The sequence below is a fragment of the Acipenser ruthenus genome, chromosome 7, assembly GCF_902713425.1.
Source record: "Acipenser ruthenus chromosome 7, fAciRut3.2 maternal haplotype, whole genome shotgun sequence".
Lineage (NCBI taxonomy): Eukaryota > Metazoa > Chordata > Actinopteri > Acipenseriformes > Acipenseridae > Acipenser > Acipenser ruthenus.
Window position 1 is genome coordinate 50,214,699 of NC_081195.1, and position 17,853 is coordinate 50,232,551.

At 34.8% G+C, this 17,853-nt stretch overlaps 1 protein-coding gene across 1 annotated transcript; it reads left to right on the plus strand.

The window, feature by feature from the left end:
* The first annotated feature begins 5,020 nt into the window (after positions 1-5,020).
* Positions 5,021-13,993, plus strand: LOC117414657 (protein Wnt-16-like). The gene is made up of 4 exons (XM_034024423.2): positions 5,021-5,388; positions 5,590-5,816; positions 8,981-9,267; positions 10,733-13,993. Exons 1-4 carry the CDS (start codon positions 5,297-5,299, stop codon positions 11,195-11,197), a joined length of 1,071 nt encoding a protein of 356 aa, XP_033880314.1. The 5' UTR covers positions 5,021-5,296; the 3' UTR covers positions 11,198-13,993.
* The last annotated feature ends 3,860 nt before the right edge of the window (positions 13,994-17,853 follow it).

Here is a 17,853-nt window from a genome sequence, read left to right on the forward strand (position 1 = left end):
CGAAGATACAATGTTTTGATCTCTACTGAGCTTTGTTAGGACAATTAAATACTATTCTTACACCTTGTATATAAGCTTAAGTATCTAGTAATGCTAACTTATTTCATTGAAGACATTGAGAAGCACTAGTTGAAATGCTTGGCAAATAATTGTACTAAATTGCTTTGAGTTTAAATATTCTAGAATTGACTACTTTATAGTTATGGAGGAATCACGTGGCTTAACTACGGACAATAAATACATCATACCATATGCCCCAAGTATAGCTTTAGAATGCAGACAATTATACAAACACACATTTTAATACAGACACAAAACATATGTGAAGATAGTTTACAAACATTAAAAATATTTAACTAAAACGTTTATACATTTAAACGACTTAATCCTCTCAGCATAAAATACATACCCTCCCACACACAGTACACTATAAACACCAACCCTTCTCATTTTATATTGCAACCAAAAAAAGTATATATATATATATATATATATATATATATATATAGTGCCTTGCATAAGTATTCACCCCCCTTGGACTTTTCCACATTTTGTAGTGTTACAACCTGGAATTAAAATGGATTAGGATTTTTTGTCACTGAGCTGCACAAAATAGTCCATAATGTCGAAATGGGGGAAAAAATCTACATATTTTTCAAAATTATTTACAAATAAAAAACTGAAAAGTCTTGATTGCATAAGTATTCACCCCCTTTGCTGTGACACCCCTAAATAAGCTCTGGTGCAACCAATTGCCTTCAGAAGTCACATAATTTGTTGAATGGAGTCCACCTGTGTGAAATTAAAGTGTCACATGATCTCAGATTAAATACACCTGTTTCTGGAAGTCCCCAGAGTTTGTTAGAGAGCATATCTAAACAAACAGCATCTTGAAGGATAAAGTTCTGGAGAATCACCAAGCAGGGTTGGGTTATAAAAAAATATCCCAAACTTTGAACATCCCCCGGAGCACCGTTAAATCCATTATTAAAAAATGGAAAGAATATGGCACAACCGCGACTCTGCCTAGAGAAGGCCGTCCACCAAAACTCAGTGACCACGTAAGAAGGGCATTAGTCAGGGAAGCAACCAAGAGGCCAATGGTAACTCTGAAGGAGCTGGGGAGATCCACAGCTGAGATGGGAGAAAACGTCCATGGGACAACTATAACCCGGACGCTCCACAAAGCTGGGCTTTATGGAAGAGTGGCGAGAAGAAAGCCATTGCTGAAAAAACCCCATATCAAATCTCGTTTGGATTTTGCCAAAAGGCATGTGGGAGACACAGCAAACGTGGAAAAGGGTTCTCTGGTCTGATGAGACCAAAATTGAACTTTTTGGCCTTAGTGCAAAACGCTATGTGTGGCGCAAAGCCAACACTGCTCATCACCCTGAGAACACCATCCCCACGGTGAAGCATGATGGTGGCAGCATCATGTTATGGGGATGCTTTTCATCGGCAGGGACTAGGAAACTGGTCAGGATTGAGGGCAAGATGGATGGAGCCAAATACAGGGAAATTCTAGAGGAAAACCTGTTTCAGTCTGCAAGATACCTGGGACTGGGGCGGAGGTTCACCTTCCAGCAGGACAATGACCCTAAACACACAGCCAAAGCTACACTGGAGTGGTTTAAAAACAAGAGCCTGAATGTCTTAGAATGGCCCAGTCAAAGCCTAGACCTCAATCCGATTGAGAATCTGTGGCAAGACTTGAAAATTGCTGTTCACCAACAGTCCCCATCCAACTTGACAGAGCTTGAGCAATTTTGCCAAGAAGAATGGGCAAAACTTGCAGGATCCAGATGTGCAAAGCTGGTAGAGACTTACCCAAAAAGACTCACAGCTGTAATTGCTGCCAAAGGTGCTTCTACCAAGTATTGACTCAGGGGGCTGAATACTTATGCAACCAACAAATGTCTTTATTTTTGTTTAATTAACTTTTGTGTCACAATAAAAAAATATTTTGCACCTTCAAAGTGTTAAGTATGTTGTGTAAATCAAATGGTAAAAATTTCAATTAAATCCATTTTAATTCCAGGTTGTAACACTACAAAATGTGGAAAAGTCCAAGGGGGGTGAATACTTACGCAAGGCACAGTATATATATTTTCAAAAATAGTGTCATCAACAATAGCAATAAAACATAATACACAGTCATCAATTCATTTAGGGGATAATAATATCACGCTATAGACATTAGGGTTATACTTCAAAGTACCAGCACATTAACTACACTGTGTTATACCTTTAACTTAAAGTAAATGTGTATAAGATCATTCAGCTATCATGTGAATCAGGATAAGATTGTCAATCAGACTCAATATAATCCCAGCAAAAAGTTTTAAATGTTTTGGAGCAAGCTACGGTCCATTTATAAGCCCCTTTATTTAATTTTTTTACTTTGGCAGATTACTAACTTTGAACTAATCCTGCTGCATGTTATTATTATAACAACGTAATACATCAAATACCTCGTGTCTGAAAAATAAAGAAATGTATTTGGCTTTAACCAAAGGCAACCTTGATGTGATCCTTTGCTGACCTGAATAAGAGTTGCATGTCTATTAAAATTATTATAATCTACTTGGACTAGCTTTTAATAAGTAGTTTATCAAACTGAAACAGACAACAAAACTGAATGAGTTATTGTGTCTGCTTCCTGGTAAGATTGAATTACTATGAATTCTAAAATATATTTTTTTTAAAAATGACTGGCTTGTCCACATTGTTTTTATACATTAAAGGTTCTACTAACTGGAAAGAAAGTAACTTTTTTTTTTCTTACAGCATAATGATAAAGAATTGCCTGATCTACACTGGGCTTTTTGTGTGGCAGGGCTACATATTGGGTGGTGTTCTGTGTTGCAATAGTTCCATCATCATGAAAGAATATCTAGAGCTTGCTACTGTTTTGCTCAAGCGAGCCAGCTTCCAGTTTGATGCAGATACAATTTTATAATGTTCCTCTTGGAGGGATTTTCTCAAAACAGAACCAGACCTGAGCTTGTCCTCAACGAAAAAGCTGAACAAAGCACAGCCCTCACTGGACTTGGAACAGCCCTGAAAATGCATATCAAGTATATACAGCATTGTGGATACATAGTAAAAGGGTAAAGTGCACATTTGCTATACATTTGATGGTTTAACTGCTCAACAAAGAGTATGATCATTTCCCGACAGACCAATAAGTATTACAGGTATGTATACATTCACAACTGCAGTACTACACTACATGTTGCTGTGATTTTAAACGGATGGGAACGTTTTCTAGAATGCATTTCAAATTGAACACTACTATAATATCGGAAGCATAACAAATAGGTCTTATCAAAAGATTTCAGAAAAAAAAATGAATAGAATGCATTCTCCTCCAACCTCCTGAAACACCTGTAACAAAATAATTATTGGCAGTTTTTCAAATTGCTGCTAAATGGTGCTCTTGAGATGCAGCATGTATCTGAGGGAGCTTATGTAATGCTATCCTTAATATCCGCAAACTACCTAAATATTGAATTTTTTATTCTCTTTTTTACGTTGCTTGGCATATGCAGTATGCTCAGTTTGATCAAATGTTTATAAAAAGAAACACTAGTTATATCCACAATTTAAAGTGGAGTTTTAATTTTCAGGATTCATATGCAGTCCGAAAAACAGACAATATTAAACGTGTCTTTCATGTTTTTTTTTTTTTTTAAACACTATTAGTATATTTCTGTTAACAGTATATCAGAGGGCAATGATGTCATTAAACATCCCAACTTTATCTCAGTCACAATTTGTGTCATCCCATGGATTAATATAACCTGCTCCCCAACTCCAATGACTGGTCTCAAACTCAGCAGCATTTCAAAGTGGGAGATTGTCTTCTGTGTTTCATCTCCACCAATTATCAGATGTGTTCTTCTGTCTACTGTAGAGGTCTTATCCTGAATTTCCATTAGAGAGGCGGGCGGAGGGAAAGAAAGCTCTCAACACACACACACACGGCTAGATCTGCGCTTTCAAAGTATCCTCATAACATCTAAAAACTTTAACCAAAATTGATCCAGACTCATCATATAAAATCACAGTGTGCAAAAATGTTTGTTATTTTTCTGAGTGGGTGCGGACGATTTTTCCTTTTATAATTATTTTTAGGAAAGGTGACGTTTTTTCCAAAGAAAACAAATAAATCGGTATATTCCTTTTGTGAAAACTACACTTTTCTGTGTTTACATTACAAGAGACAGTAATTCAATAACAATATTCTTAAATATATATTTTTTTAAAGTGTGAATATGCATATTCATGAGTTATAACAAACAGAATGACTTTATTCAGAAAACTTTACAAAAAAAAAGACCAGAACTCTGTTGTCCATTGAGAAATCCAAATAGTCCTAAAATTGTTCCTACGCAACAGGGCGAATTAGAAAAGCTGTTTTCGAAACACGATTGCTGGTGTGTTTAAAATGTTTACATATAGTTAGACTGTGTAAAGGGAACTGACTTTTTTGTTGTTTAATTTGTAATTCTTTTTGAATTTTCTACGAAATGACATACAAGCATAGTAGCCAATACAGATTAGCAAAAATGAATAATCTATTCTTTCATTAGCATCAAAAAAAGTATGATGTAATATGTAGAGTCCATTATATATATATATATATATATATATATATATATATATATATATATATATATATATATATATATATATATATATATATATGTATAAAATCTTTGTAAACCTGCTATGTTGTTTAATTTTAGTACGGTACTGATGCTCTGAGATTACATGTTTTCTGTAAAATGTTGGTGAATAATAATAAGTAAGAATGCACAATTTAATCTGCTAAATATCTTGTACCAGTTAGGCTATTGTTTGTGTAACAGTGACAGTGGTATTCCCCACGTCCACTGCTGTGCCACCTTTAAAACAAAGCCCTGAGCTCCTAGCCAATTCCTTTTCAATTGTATAATATCTATTGCATATTACCCGTGCGCCTGACCAATCAGAAGCTGGGTGTGGTATAGCCTATTGTAGGAAAGCTCTCTCAGACACTGGAAGGTGAAGATCAAACTGAATGTTTCTAATCTAGAGGATATCAATAAAAAACGATTCGTATTGCTCATCTCTTCCTGCAGTTTTGAAATCTATCAGCGCTCACTGATCTTATTTGCGTTCCAAGGGGTATTCACAAGACGCCTGTCACGTTTTTGGACTAAAGTAGCCTCAGGCTCCTATTTGTAATCTGTAACAGGTTTTAGACTCGGTACAATCTAAACTTTGATGCTGAATCATAAATGTTTTGGCCATGGAGAAAAAAACTGCCTTTGGATTACATCGACTTTGCGTTCTCTCGATTTTGATTCTGTCTGCTTTTCCCTATTCCAAAGGAAGCTGGACGTAAGTACAGTATGCTTCATTTTTACCAGAAGTTTGAACATAATACTTAGACATTTAACATAATACATAATAGAAAATATAGGCTTTTTTAAAGTGCTATTGTTTTTTTTTTGTTTTTTTTTTGTGAAATACATTTTAAAAAAATCCTTTATATTTCAAACATGCGTTTAAACGTTAACTGTATGTGCACATATACTACAGGTGGCTGGGCATTACATCCTTAGGAATCCCTGAAAAGATGGGATGTGCAAATCTACCTCTGACAAATAAACAGAAAGATCTTTGCAAAAGAAAACCGTACCTTTTGCCCAGCATCAAAGAGGGAGCTCGGCTGGGGATACACGAGTGCCAGAGTCAGTTCAAAAACGAGCGGTGGAACTGCTCCACGACATCAGAACGATCGGTATTTGGATACGAGCTTACCAGCGGTAAGTAATTATACATTTCAACGTGTAAATTAAGAGAGTGTGGGAAATAAGAGTGCGACTTTCAATACGTCAACTGCCTCAAAGTAACTGTGATGGATTGGCAAATCTGAGAAACGTGTTTACTAAATCCTCAGGATGTAAATGTGTGTTTTAAACAAACCCATATAGTTTTGATTTGCGTTATATTAATTTTAGTCCATGAGCGTCACTGAATGTAACACTCAAGAGAGACAGTGCATTTAGGTGCAGTTGCCTATACATCTATGCAGCAAATAGTGTTTTGAAAACATTTCACATTTTAGTAAATCATTAGGCTACTGTATCCCAAGGATTACTTCTCTGAGTTCAGTAACTGAACTACATTTTCTCTTTAGGAGTTATATTGATTTTAAATTTAGAGAACAGCTGTGGAATCCTTATTGTGTTGTCTATTGAGAATGTTCACATCTGCTTTGATTTTACTACCACTGCAAACCAGCTTGCTATGGTCAAGTATCTGCTTTGAAGAAGGGACTCGTCTGCTATCATATTTTAAATTTAGGATTATAGTCGTTATGATATGTATTTACAGCCCCTATAGTGTTAGCATACAATGTCGTTTTTATTGCAAAATTCAACATTTTTGCATTGTGATCCAAGGCATAAATAACCTGATAGAGCGTGTCTGCAGTCTGTTCTTGTTACACCATTTACCGGTGTAGCGTCAATTTTTGCTACTTTGTCAAAATTTACCTGTACAAAAATGTCATCTGTAGTTATAAAGGTTCTGTTTGTTTGTTTGTTTGTTTGTTTGTTTGGTCAAGTTAAAACAATAACAACGATTCACGTTGGTGGTTATATGAAGTAGTTTGAAAAGACTCTAAAAATGATATGGCGAAACAAAAATAATGTAATATAATTAACATAACTTATTTGTAAACTAATGTCAACAAGATGATCGGAATTCACACCAGGAAATATCTCTAATAATAATAATAATAATAATAATAATAATAATAATAATAATAATACCTTCGCAAAACAATTTTACAAAGGTGTATTTAAGGGTTAGGCTACTTATAGTGTCAAGTAAACACTGCGCTTCAATGTACAACATTTACAGTTAGGGTATAGTTGCGTATATATGTAGGCTAATTATCTATACTACACTTTACCACCAGCTGTCTATATTTAATATTAAAATTATTATTATACGTGGAGTCAAATGTAACTTTACAAAACACGTACTTTCACATACAAAAAAAAAAATAGGTAGCAGTTTTTGATGAGCGTCCTCGGTCTTCAGGAAAAAATCAAACTGGGCATGCACAGTGCAGGGTGACAATAGTCTGGGCATGCGCAGTAGTAAGGTAGGAACATTTGATAGGTAGCATGAATTGACGTGGCTGTTGTCATTGTTTTATCAATGGTCCAAATCTCAAACTTTTATATTTCTTTCATTGTTTGCATTTTGGCTAAATCAATGCCCTTGACTTCTCACGTTAAACGCAGAATGAATTATGATATATATATATATATATATATATATATATATATATATATATATATATATGTGTGTGTGTGTGTGTGTGTGTGTGTGTGTGTGTGTGTGTGTGTGTGTGTGTGTGTGTGTGTGTGTGTTTTAATACAAATAAGGAGCAATTTACTGTAAATAAACATGGTGTTCACTTAAATTGCGTTTCATGTACTGTAGTTAACTATATGAGTTATCTTCTAGAAATAAAAAAAAAAGATAAATAGTAGATGTATTTTTTGCGAAAGTAAGATATTCAAATAACAAATACTTTGTGGAACATTGCACTTTGTATTATAGCGTGATACATCAAATATACCTACTGTAGATGTATAAATAACAGTACCTTTCATGTCCTGCATAAGTTTTTTTTTAATGAAATGTAAAGATTTTTTTGTACACCCCCATTTACTAATTTGATTTATTATTTTAGTTTAATTGAATACTAGCTACATTATACAATTTAAAGCATACAATGCTAGAGTAATAATAGATATCAATAAAAGTATGAAAAAAAATAAAACAAATTAAAGGCTGAGAGAGAAGACCATTTTTGGTATAGATCCGAAAGATAAGAATTGAGCCAAAGTTCACAGAGAATAGTTTATTTTGCTGTATTCTGTCATTTAAAATATGGTTTAATTTTTCTAGTATGCTATAGCAGTGGATCCCAACCTTTTTACAGGATGTGGACCACCTACAGTAGGTGTTTCTGGACTTGCCTTGGATCATTACACTAGCAAGGCAATGAAGCAGGTGTATTCATCCTCCTAACAATACCAGTGCCTGTGCTTTAGATATTACAGGGTTTACAGATTAAGTAGGTTCACTTTTCTGGGACCACTTGGGGTGTATTCGCAGACCACAGTTTGGAACTACTCAATTCAACACTTCAAAACAAAACTTAATTCAGACATAGTCACAGAAACGGAATGACAATTATATATTTTTTGGAATCTGTATGGAAATAAGTGTAATCCATGATGAATTGTTGCCAGCATATTTTAAGCCAATAGTTCAAATACATAATGGTTCATTTTACATTCACGCTGGTGCACAATCAGTCACTAAAATGAAATGATAGCTATAATGATTAAAAGAAAGAAATGCCATTTGAGATTATACAAACTGTATACAATTCACAGTTTTGGCATGAAACCGTGGGGCTCTATTTTCCACTGTGCTGTAGATATAAAACATGATTTATTTGTCGTGTTAAAATCCCACTTTCTTGTAATTATCTTTGTTTCATATTTCTGTTTTACTCATAAATTCATTTTATTGTCCCTTAACTTGAGATATTTATAAAACTATATATATACACAGTTGACTTCGTTTTAAGGGTTAATGTTGATAGATCTTTTATGAGCGTAACTAATTTAGAAATGTTGTTAAACAAAATAAAAGTAATGCACTTTTTATAGTGTTTCCCAATACTGATTTATATCAACCAGTCTCAATAAAATACTGGCTGTGAAAGCTGGTTTGCATACACTGGTGAAATAAAAAGCTGAACTGTCTGAAAGCAGACAAAGCTGTGTGAGGTGGGGGGGGAGGGGGTGCATCTGTCGCTGACTTACTGTCAGTGGAGACAGATACAGTCACCAATGCATGCGATTATTAAAAACCCTTCTCTTTGAATAATTTCCAGGAACAAAGGAGTCTGCATTTATTTACGCAGTGACTGCAGCAGGCCTGGTGCATGCGGTGACCCGCTCATGCAGCGCAGGAAATATGACCGAGTGCTCGTGTGATACCAGCCTGCAAGGAGGGGGCTCACCCAGTGAGGGCTGGCACTGGGGGGGCTGCTCCGATCACATCCAGTATGGAATGGGGTTTAGTAGGAAGTTTATTGACAATTCGGTGAAGAACATCTCTGTCAAAGGGGGAGATGCCCTTTTAACCATGAATCAACACAACAGCGAGGCTGGCAGGCAGGTAAGAAGAGTTATGTTATTTAATACATCCTGTAATAGTAATGAGAAATAATGTAAGTAGAGTGAAGTACAGCAACCAGTATATGTTATACACAGCAATAAGAAAAAAAAACACAGATAAGAAATTCCTAGGATTTAATTGAAATCCATGCTAATTTGTTTAAATGTAAATGTAATACCTTTTTACATAGATCTTAATCCAGGAACTCTGTAACTGGTTTGTATGTGTCACAGAAAAACCACAAATAGACTATAACATATTCTGTGAATTGTGTACTGTGTTTTACATTTGCTAAGGTATAGATTCAAGTTATTGGAATATTGAAAAATAAGATACTAGAAAGGAGCACCTTAACTCATTTTAAATGTTTAACTTTTCTTATACTTCACAGTTTGTCAATGTATAGAAACAGTTTCCATATCACACTGGTAGACAGAGTAGTTTCACTAAGGCTATTATCTTCTTATAACACACCATGTAACTTAGTGTGCTGCAGGCAAATTTGACCTTTCTGTTTGTTTTAAAATATTGTGTTAAAAACAGGTGTTTTGTGGCTCTCAAAGATGCTCATGACCTGGGATATTATAGGAATAGCTATTTTATGAAGTAGCGCTCAGTGAACACTCAGTGAACAGTCAGTGTTCGATCAGTATCTGTCAAATAATCAGATTTAAAATAAGTTCTCTCGTCATGGCTTAGGTCAAATATTTCTTAAAAGTTTGTAATATAATGGTTTAACCAGCAGATGCACCGTGTTGCACTATTATCATGCAGTCTTAAAATAACCCTCTAATTTTAAGGTAAGTTTTGTGAAAAGAGCCCCCACAGTCTAAGTCTAATAACTTCTGTGGAAAATACACACGGCATCTTTGACACAAAGTGACACTAATGTGACAGAAACTCCAATAGGTCTTCCTAAAGCAAATTTCACGTCTGAGTCAGAGGAGGGTGAACTCTGGGTTTAGTTTACAATACAGTTAAAACCTAACAAGATAACAGCAGCGGGGCAAGAAAAAAAGAAGTCAGTTTTAGTGTCTATCAGTGTTCATGCACTATTGCACAGACATACTAGTTTTCCACATTGGACTTACATAGCATGCATTGTATGGGAGCTTTCTTGCTTAGTGGGGTACACACTGTTTTTTGCAGTCACTGGAATAAACATTAACTTCCTTTAAAGCTGTATCTTGTAATAGAAAACAAAATACAACACAAACATCAAAACATATTGATTCTGACAAAGTCCTCAAAACATTGCTGCATTTGCAGTCACTGATTAATAATAATAATAATAATAATAATAATAATAATAATAATAATAATAAGAATAATAATAATAATACTAATACTTTTATGAAGTTACTCATTATTGGAGAAATTGGCTTTTGTTGTGATTTTGATATGCACAAGCATTTATCTTGTTATGTAGAATTCCCCCGAGTAAAAGACTTCTCTCCTTCCTCAGGCCATTGGGAAGATGATGTCTACTGACTGTCGCTGCCATGGAGTGTCTGGGTCTTGTGCAGTGAAGACCTGTTGGAAAACCATGTCCTCTTTTGAGAGGGTTGGTCGTTTCCTGAAGGACAGATATGAAAACAGCATTCAGGTCCTTGACAGGTCAAAAAAGAAGATGCGGAGGAAAGAGAAGGACCACCGCAGAATACCCGTCAGCAAGGAAGAGCTGATCTATGTGAACAAGTCCCCGAACTACTGTCTTGAAGACAAGAAACTAGGGATTGCTGGGACTCGTGGCAGAGAGTGTAACCGCACCTCCACTGGGCCAGGTGGGTGTAACCTGCTGTGCTGTGGCCAGGGCTATAATACTCACGTGGTCAGACACGTGGAGAGGTGTGAGTGCAAATTTGTGTGGTGTTGCTATGTGCGCTGCAGACGGTGCGAAAGCATAACTGACATGCACACCTGCAAATAGCAGCCTGACACCCAGGCACAGTTATTACACTATGTAACACAATTTTTGTTCCTGGGTAGTAAGAGTTATTTCCTAATTGCTTATGCCTCAAAAGTATAGAAAATGGCTATTATTCCCCACAAACTTTGCTTTTGTGACCAGGACAGTGATATTTTGAAATTTACCTATTTCCAATGAGAAAACGAGCAAATTTGTGTCTTTTCGTTCACATAAAGTCAGAAAAAAACAACATATGAATCCAAATTAACATGTATTTATACTAAAGTAATACAAAAATGACTACAAAAGATTTAGAAGTGAGTAGTTTTTCGAGATTTACGATTATACTGTAAATCACTTTCACGAATCAGCCCCCAAATGTAGTCTCCCATCATTATACTGTCCTTGGTAGCGGCGTTCAAAGTTCAGTATATCCTGGTGGAAGCGGTCGCCTTGCTCCTCCGAGTACGCTCCCATGTTCTCCTTGAATTTATCAAGATGAGCATCAAGGATATGGACTATGAGGGACATCCTACAGCCCATTGTGCCGTAGTTCTTCACCAGAGTCTCAACCAGCTCCACATAGTTTTCGGCCTTGTGATTGCCCAGGAAGCCCCGAACCACTGCGACAAAGCTGTTCCAAGCCGCTTTCTCCTTACTAGTGAGCTTCTTGGGGAATTCATTGCACTCCAGGATCTTCTTTATCTGTGGTCTGACGAAGACATCGGCTTTGACCTTTGCCTCAGACAGCTTAGGGAAGAAGTCTTGAAGGTACTTGAAGGCTGCCGACTCCTTACCTAGAGCTCTGACAAATTGTTTCATAAGGCCCAATTTGATGTGCAGTGGTGGCATCAGCACCTTCCGGGGGTCCACCAGTGGCTCCCACTTGACGTTGTTCCTCCCCACAGAGAACTCGGTCCGCTGTGGCCAGTCCTGCCTGTGGTAGTGCGCCTTGGTGTCCCTGCTGTCCCAAAGGCAAAGATAGCAGGGAAACTTGGTAAAAACACCTTGGAGACCCATCAGGAATGCCACCATTTTGAAGTCTCCTATGACCTTGATGCCATCTCATAAAAATGCAGATATGTATCCACTTAGGCAGCTGGAACTAAACTGAACTGGTGGGCTTAAGGTCCCTGTATTTATACTACTATTTATATTACTGGAAAGTTCTAGGAAGTTCTAGAAGTTACTCCAAGTTTACTCAGCACTGAATCTATCTGGAATGTTCTGGAAAATAGGTAAATTTCAAAATGTCACTGTCCTGGTCACAAAAGCAAAGTTTGTGGGGAATAATAGCCATTTTCTATACTTTTGAGGCATAAGCAATTAGGAAATAACACTTACTACCCAGGAACCAACAAAAAAAAAAAAATTGTTACACAGTGTTATCTATTAGAAAAGAACCAAACATGAGAACAGAATAAAAAGGGTAAAAAGAAGGTCATGAGGCTTTCTGATGTAAACTCAGGAAAATTAGCAACTGTTTGCAAAAGATGCAGAGAGGCATAAAACAAGGAAACAGTCCTAAATAAAACAGCACTATGGTCTGGAGAGTTAACACTCCACCACAAGCACAAGAGGTATCCAAAGCAAAGAACGGTTACATAAAACAACCCGCAAGGAATCAAGACTGAGTTTGTTGAAAACAAAATGGCTGACTACATATGCCTCCTGCAAACATCACCCCAGCCTCCAAAATACTTACACCAATATAAAAAAAGTAATTTCAACATGCATTGAGTATTATTATTCAGTTACACAGAGGGGATGCAAAGGGAATGTGGACCCACAGCCGAGCAAAGAGATACAAAGAAAAGTTTTTGTAAAAGAAAACCAACCATTGGGCAAAAGCAAGAATATCCAAATAGAAAGAAGACCAATGTAGTTTGTTTAAAAGAGTATGAAAATCCATATTACAATACTTCACTATATTATAAAAAATGTCTTAATTATATTTAAAAAGTATTTGTTTTTAATTGTCACTCAGAGTATATATTTTAAAAATGATATAAATAGAATGTATTGCCATAAGAAATGTAGTTAGATGTTCAGTATTAAAAGAAAACGAATGCCAATTTATACAAGACTTTCAGAAAATTCAAACTGCATGATAATAGAATTAAATAGCCAAACAGACACAATTTATGATAGGGATTTTTTAAAGATAATACAATAAATTACATTGTCACACCCTGATAAAACATGTATATGGAACAAGGAAAATGTAATTTTTAACCGTAAATGGTTACATTTTTACATAACGAGACAGGTTTTGTTTAAATAATAAACATTTTAACTTCTGTCTGGAACTATTCAGAAAGAAGGTTCATCAGGGTTTGACTTTATTGCTTCAAAAAACATAAATAAGAATGGTTCTATATGTAAAAATTGAAGTAGTATTTTATAAGTACACATTGTTTATATTTTGTAAATATTTAAATTATGCAACATTTGTAAAAAGGTTTGCAGTTGTTATGGGCATTGTGTACAATTTAAATCCCGGGGAGTATCCCGTTTCTGTTTTTCTGTATCGTTTCTATTACAGAGCTCTCAGTTCTTTTTTTAAATACTGAATGACAGTGGAACTGTCTTTCTTTACACAGTGTATGTATGTGAGAATTGTTTCTTTTATTTGATTTGTTTATAATTGTGTTTTTTTTCGTGATTGTACAAACCTTTTTTTCAGAAGTGAAAAAAAAACCTTCAAGCAGTCTATGCCATGGGGACAAAAAAAAATAGATATTTTATAGTATAACTAACCTTTAAAAGTATGTTTGTTTAAAAAAAAAAAAAAATTAAAACAGAAGCACTTCCTTAGTCACGTTGCACAAATCTGTATCTTCTCTGTGAGTGTGGAGCAGTGATGTGTGAAATGTGACAAACCTGTGAAAAATACCACAAGTCCAGTCTTTAAAATAGTGTTTAAGGTTAACTTTGACCCTAAGTTTCAAAGACACTGGGGCTTTAAAGCAGGAAATGATTTATTAGGTTTAAGAGTAGACAAACATGAAGAAAGAAAAAAAAAACAGTATCATTAAACAGAATGATAAAAGTTTGGTTACAAAAATTTGAAAAAAGTCTCCTTTCTAAGACCTGGAAAAAGGTTAGAAAACATTTTTTTACAACGCCCAAGAGTTCTAAATCATGCAATACTACAACACAAATGAAACTGAAGGCTGTTTTTGTTTAGTTTGCTGTCAAATGAAAAAAGGGGCATAAAAATAGTTGTTTTCTTTGCTGCAAATCATTATTAGATAATAGCTGCTAATGGCATACAACATATTTAGAGGTAAAGACTTGTTTGTTTTCTGTTACTTTTAATAGTAAATTCCAAATATAGTGGCAATTATATATTACTATGCATAGCATTACTGTTTTTTCCCCATTAAATCAAGCGAAAATCAGTAATGCTTAAGTTTTATAGTTACATAGTTTGTAAATAATTAAAATGTGTTAAACTTATTAATACATAAATATATTGCATAGAAATCAATTAGATTTTATTGATGAAACATCTACAAATATTACAATCTCATGTACTGATTGAAAAAGTATCATTTATAAAAAGCAAAAAGGCTGGGGAATGTGCACACCAAGAAATTACACAGCAACAAGGTTTTTTTCTTTTTGCAGAATCAAAGGAAGCCAGCCAAAGCTCATAAAGGATTCAGAAGTAGATTCTCGTCTAATTAGAATGTTCTAATACTAAATTGCTGAAACAAGCTTCTTCAGGTATTGATTCATTTAGTTAAAATCACAACCAGTCAGTATTAAACTTTCGTTGATGCAAGATGGAAAAGGAAAAGGTTTGTAAATGACCTGTTTATACACAAGGAGATATGTGTTTGTCTTAACTGCAAACCTTCAAGTGTGTTATTGTTCTTATAAAATGGCATATATAAATGCACTTGATCCTTTTATATGGGACCAATTACTATTATTTGATAGTCAATTAAAATAATAATTTAGTAATATAAAAGGATGTAACTTAGTAATAAGGATGCTGGAATCCCAGTATTTACATTTGTTTTAAAGGGAATCCATTCTATCAATGGCAAGGCAATGATAATCCATCTGTAAAATACAGATGAAATCCCATTTCATCTCATTCATAACTCCCTACCTGTTGAAATGCCTACAGTGCTATTTTTCCATATTAGACACTGAATAGTATGGATTATCCTTTTGCAAAGTTACTTATTAAATCAAATTATGAAAATCAAAAACATTTTTAAAACTAATTTTATAGGTACTCTTCACTACTGGAAGTATGGGAAAAGCATTACTGTGCAAATTTACTCTCCTTTCGATGTCTCACTTAAACTTTGGCGCTCTCTTCCCAGAGACATCAGGAGTGTCCCCACAATTTCTTTGTTTAAAATTAGACTGAAGACTTTTTTGTTCGACCAGGCTAATAATTGGATATTTTCTTGTTTTTAAGTAGATTTTGTGAAGCGCCTTGAGACATTTTATTATGTATATGGGGCGCTACAGAAACAAATATATGACTGATTGATGTTGCCTCAGAAACTATGTCTCCATAGCTACAAACAAGCATGGGCCAGCTAAAATAAATACATAAAAATGTAATATCGACATCATACTATTTACAAAAACTAATACTGCCAATAAACTGGTGCTTAGAAATTTAATTTTTCCATCATTCAGCTGCCTCTAAATTCAGAGATGAGTTGGGCTCAGTCTGTAAGGGTTAAAGTTGCTTTTCTTTACAATAAAAGTGTTTTGGGGTCTCTAGTCAACCAGTGGTCTTGTGGTCTTAAATCAATTATGAGCAGCAGTGGATGTGGTTTAGATTTACTCTCCACAAGGCTGGTGGTTTGTTACATTATCTGGAAAGGCAGCGAAACACACCAGGGCACAACAATGCATTCTATTGCATTTAGTGACTAATGTATAATTTCCTTGCTCTGGAAAGCAATATGGTACTTGTCTTTGTAGCTTGCTAAATTGTATGCAGTCAAGCAGCACATACTCAAAATGCATTTAAACAAACATAAATACATTTTGACTTAATATATTTAGAATGTGAAGTACCAATACTAGTCTACGTACAGGAAAATATTACCCGTAGGAGTTGTAAAGGAAATGGAATGGCGTGTTATTGGAATCACTTTGTGTGTTGGCAATAAATATTAGCAACAGTTCCAAACCATAAACTTTAAAAAGCCTGGGAAATCTGGCAACGCTGTTGACAATGTGAAGGGGAAGAAAACACAATTCACATTTTTCTTAATATAAATTCTAGTATACTATATAATATAGGCTGACGAAGCATTTCTTGGTATATACAGAAAATGTACCTTCAGTTGTGGCATATTTAATAAGAAGTGAGTATGAATTATTAAAACATTCCACTGAATGCTAAAGACATATAGTAATGCTTGAATGTCAATTACATGTTTGACATAATTTCTGATATATTATTAAAGACCAGTATTCACTAGATAATAAACAAGTTAATGAAGAAAAACATAATGCAGTATAAAACAGAAACTCCACAAGAAGCACTACACCATATAAAACACTCACCTAGACACCATATTCCCAGAACTAGGCAGTAACATACTGTAGTACACTGTGATAGTTTGGTATTTTACTGTAAGTTAAGTAAGTGGGGACAAAAGGAGCAGTAATTAAGCTTTATTTTCCTTTTATCAGACTTTGATATTAATGTATTTTTAATCTCATTACAACCAAAAGTATTCTTTAAATCATTTGTCATTAGTGCAAACAAGAGTCTAAAAACAATGCCCATTATAAATTGTGTTTGTTTCTGCAACAACCTGGAGGTCTAGCTGCCAAGACTTCTCCATCTGGTAAAATACAAGACTAACTTGTGTTAGTCATAATCAGTAGATGCAGATTCCCTTTACCATGTCTCTTAAAAAGAAAGAAAGAAAAAAATCCACAAATGTATACTTCAACATGAACTTAATTAGCATTCTACTATGTACCACTATAAATTGATCCCAACAACCTGCAAATCAACTCACATAATTCACAACATAAATCAACGGTTACAGCAGAGCGGGAATTACAGGGTAAAGGGATTGCCAGGCATTAAACATATGTATTCATAACTATGTCAATGATTGTCCTGTGTACCAAGCGCAAGGAAGCATGCATATATATATATATATATATATATATATATATATATATATATATATATAGGACACACACACACACTAAAATATCTTTAATAGTATACCGTGTTCGCCTATTCTCACAACCTGATTTATTAAGATCAGTTTTGTACTGATAAAACTGCTCCAGGCTGCAGTTAAATCTAAAAGTATTCTGGAACATTCATCCAACAGAATATCACTGCATTTTATTCATAAAAACAAATTTGGTGAATAGGGCCCTGTAGCTTATATTTGGTCATGTTCTTTATTTAGGCAATACAACGTACCACAAATAAATATAACAAACATGGCAATGGGAAGCATTCATTCTTGTTTGTAGAATTGGAAATACTGTAGAGGAAATGCCTAGTTATATTGTAGAGCAATATTGATTTGAGCTTCTGGTATCAGTTACCAAGGAATGGACTTGTTTTTAGCTAATTCATAAGGTTTCATGGCAATTGATACATGAAAGGAACTGAAAAGAGAGCCACATATATAATTTACAATGGTGACGCCTGCCTCCTT

Excerpts from the sequence above, each read along its gene's own strand:
- LOC117414657 (XM_034024423.2), top strand. The coding sequence starts at position 5,297 with ATGGAGAAAAAAACTGCCTTTGGATTACATCGACTTTGCGTTCTCTCG. Across the intron at positions 5,817-8,980 it reads TGGATACGAGCTTACCAGCG|GAACAAAGGAGTCTGCATTT; the intron begins GTAAGTAATTAT and ends AATAATTTCCAG. Across the intron at positions 9,268-10,732 it reads ACAGCGAGGCTGGCAGGCAG|GCCATTGGGAAGATGATGTC; the intron begins GTAAGAAGAGTT and ends CTCCTTCCTCAG.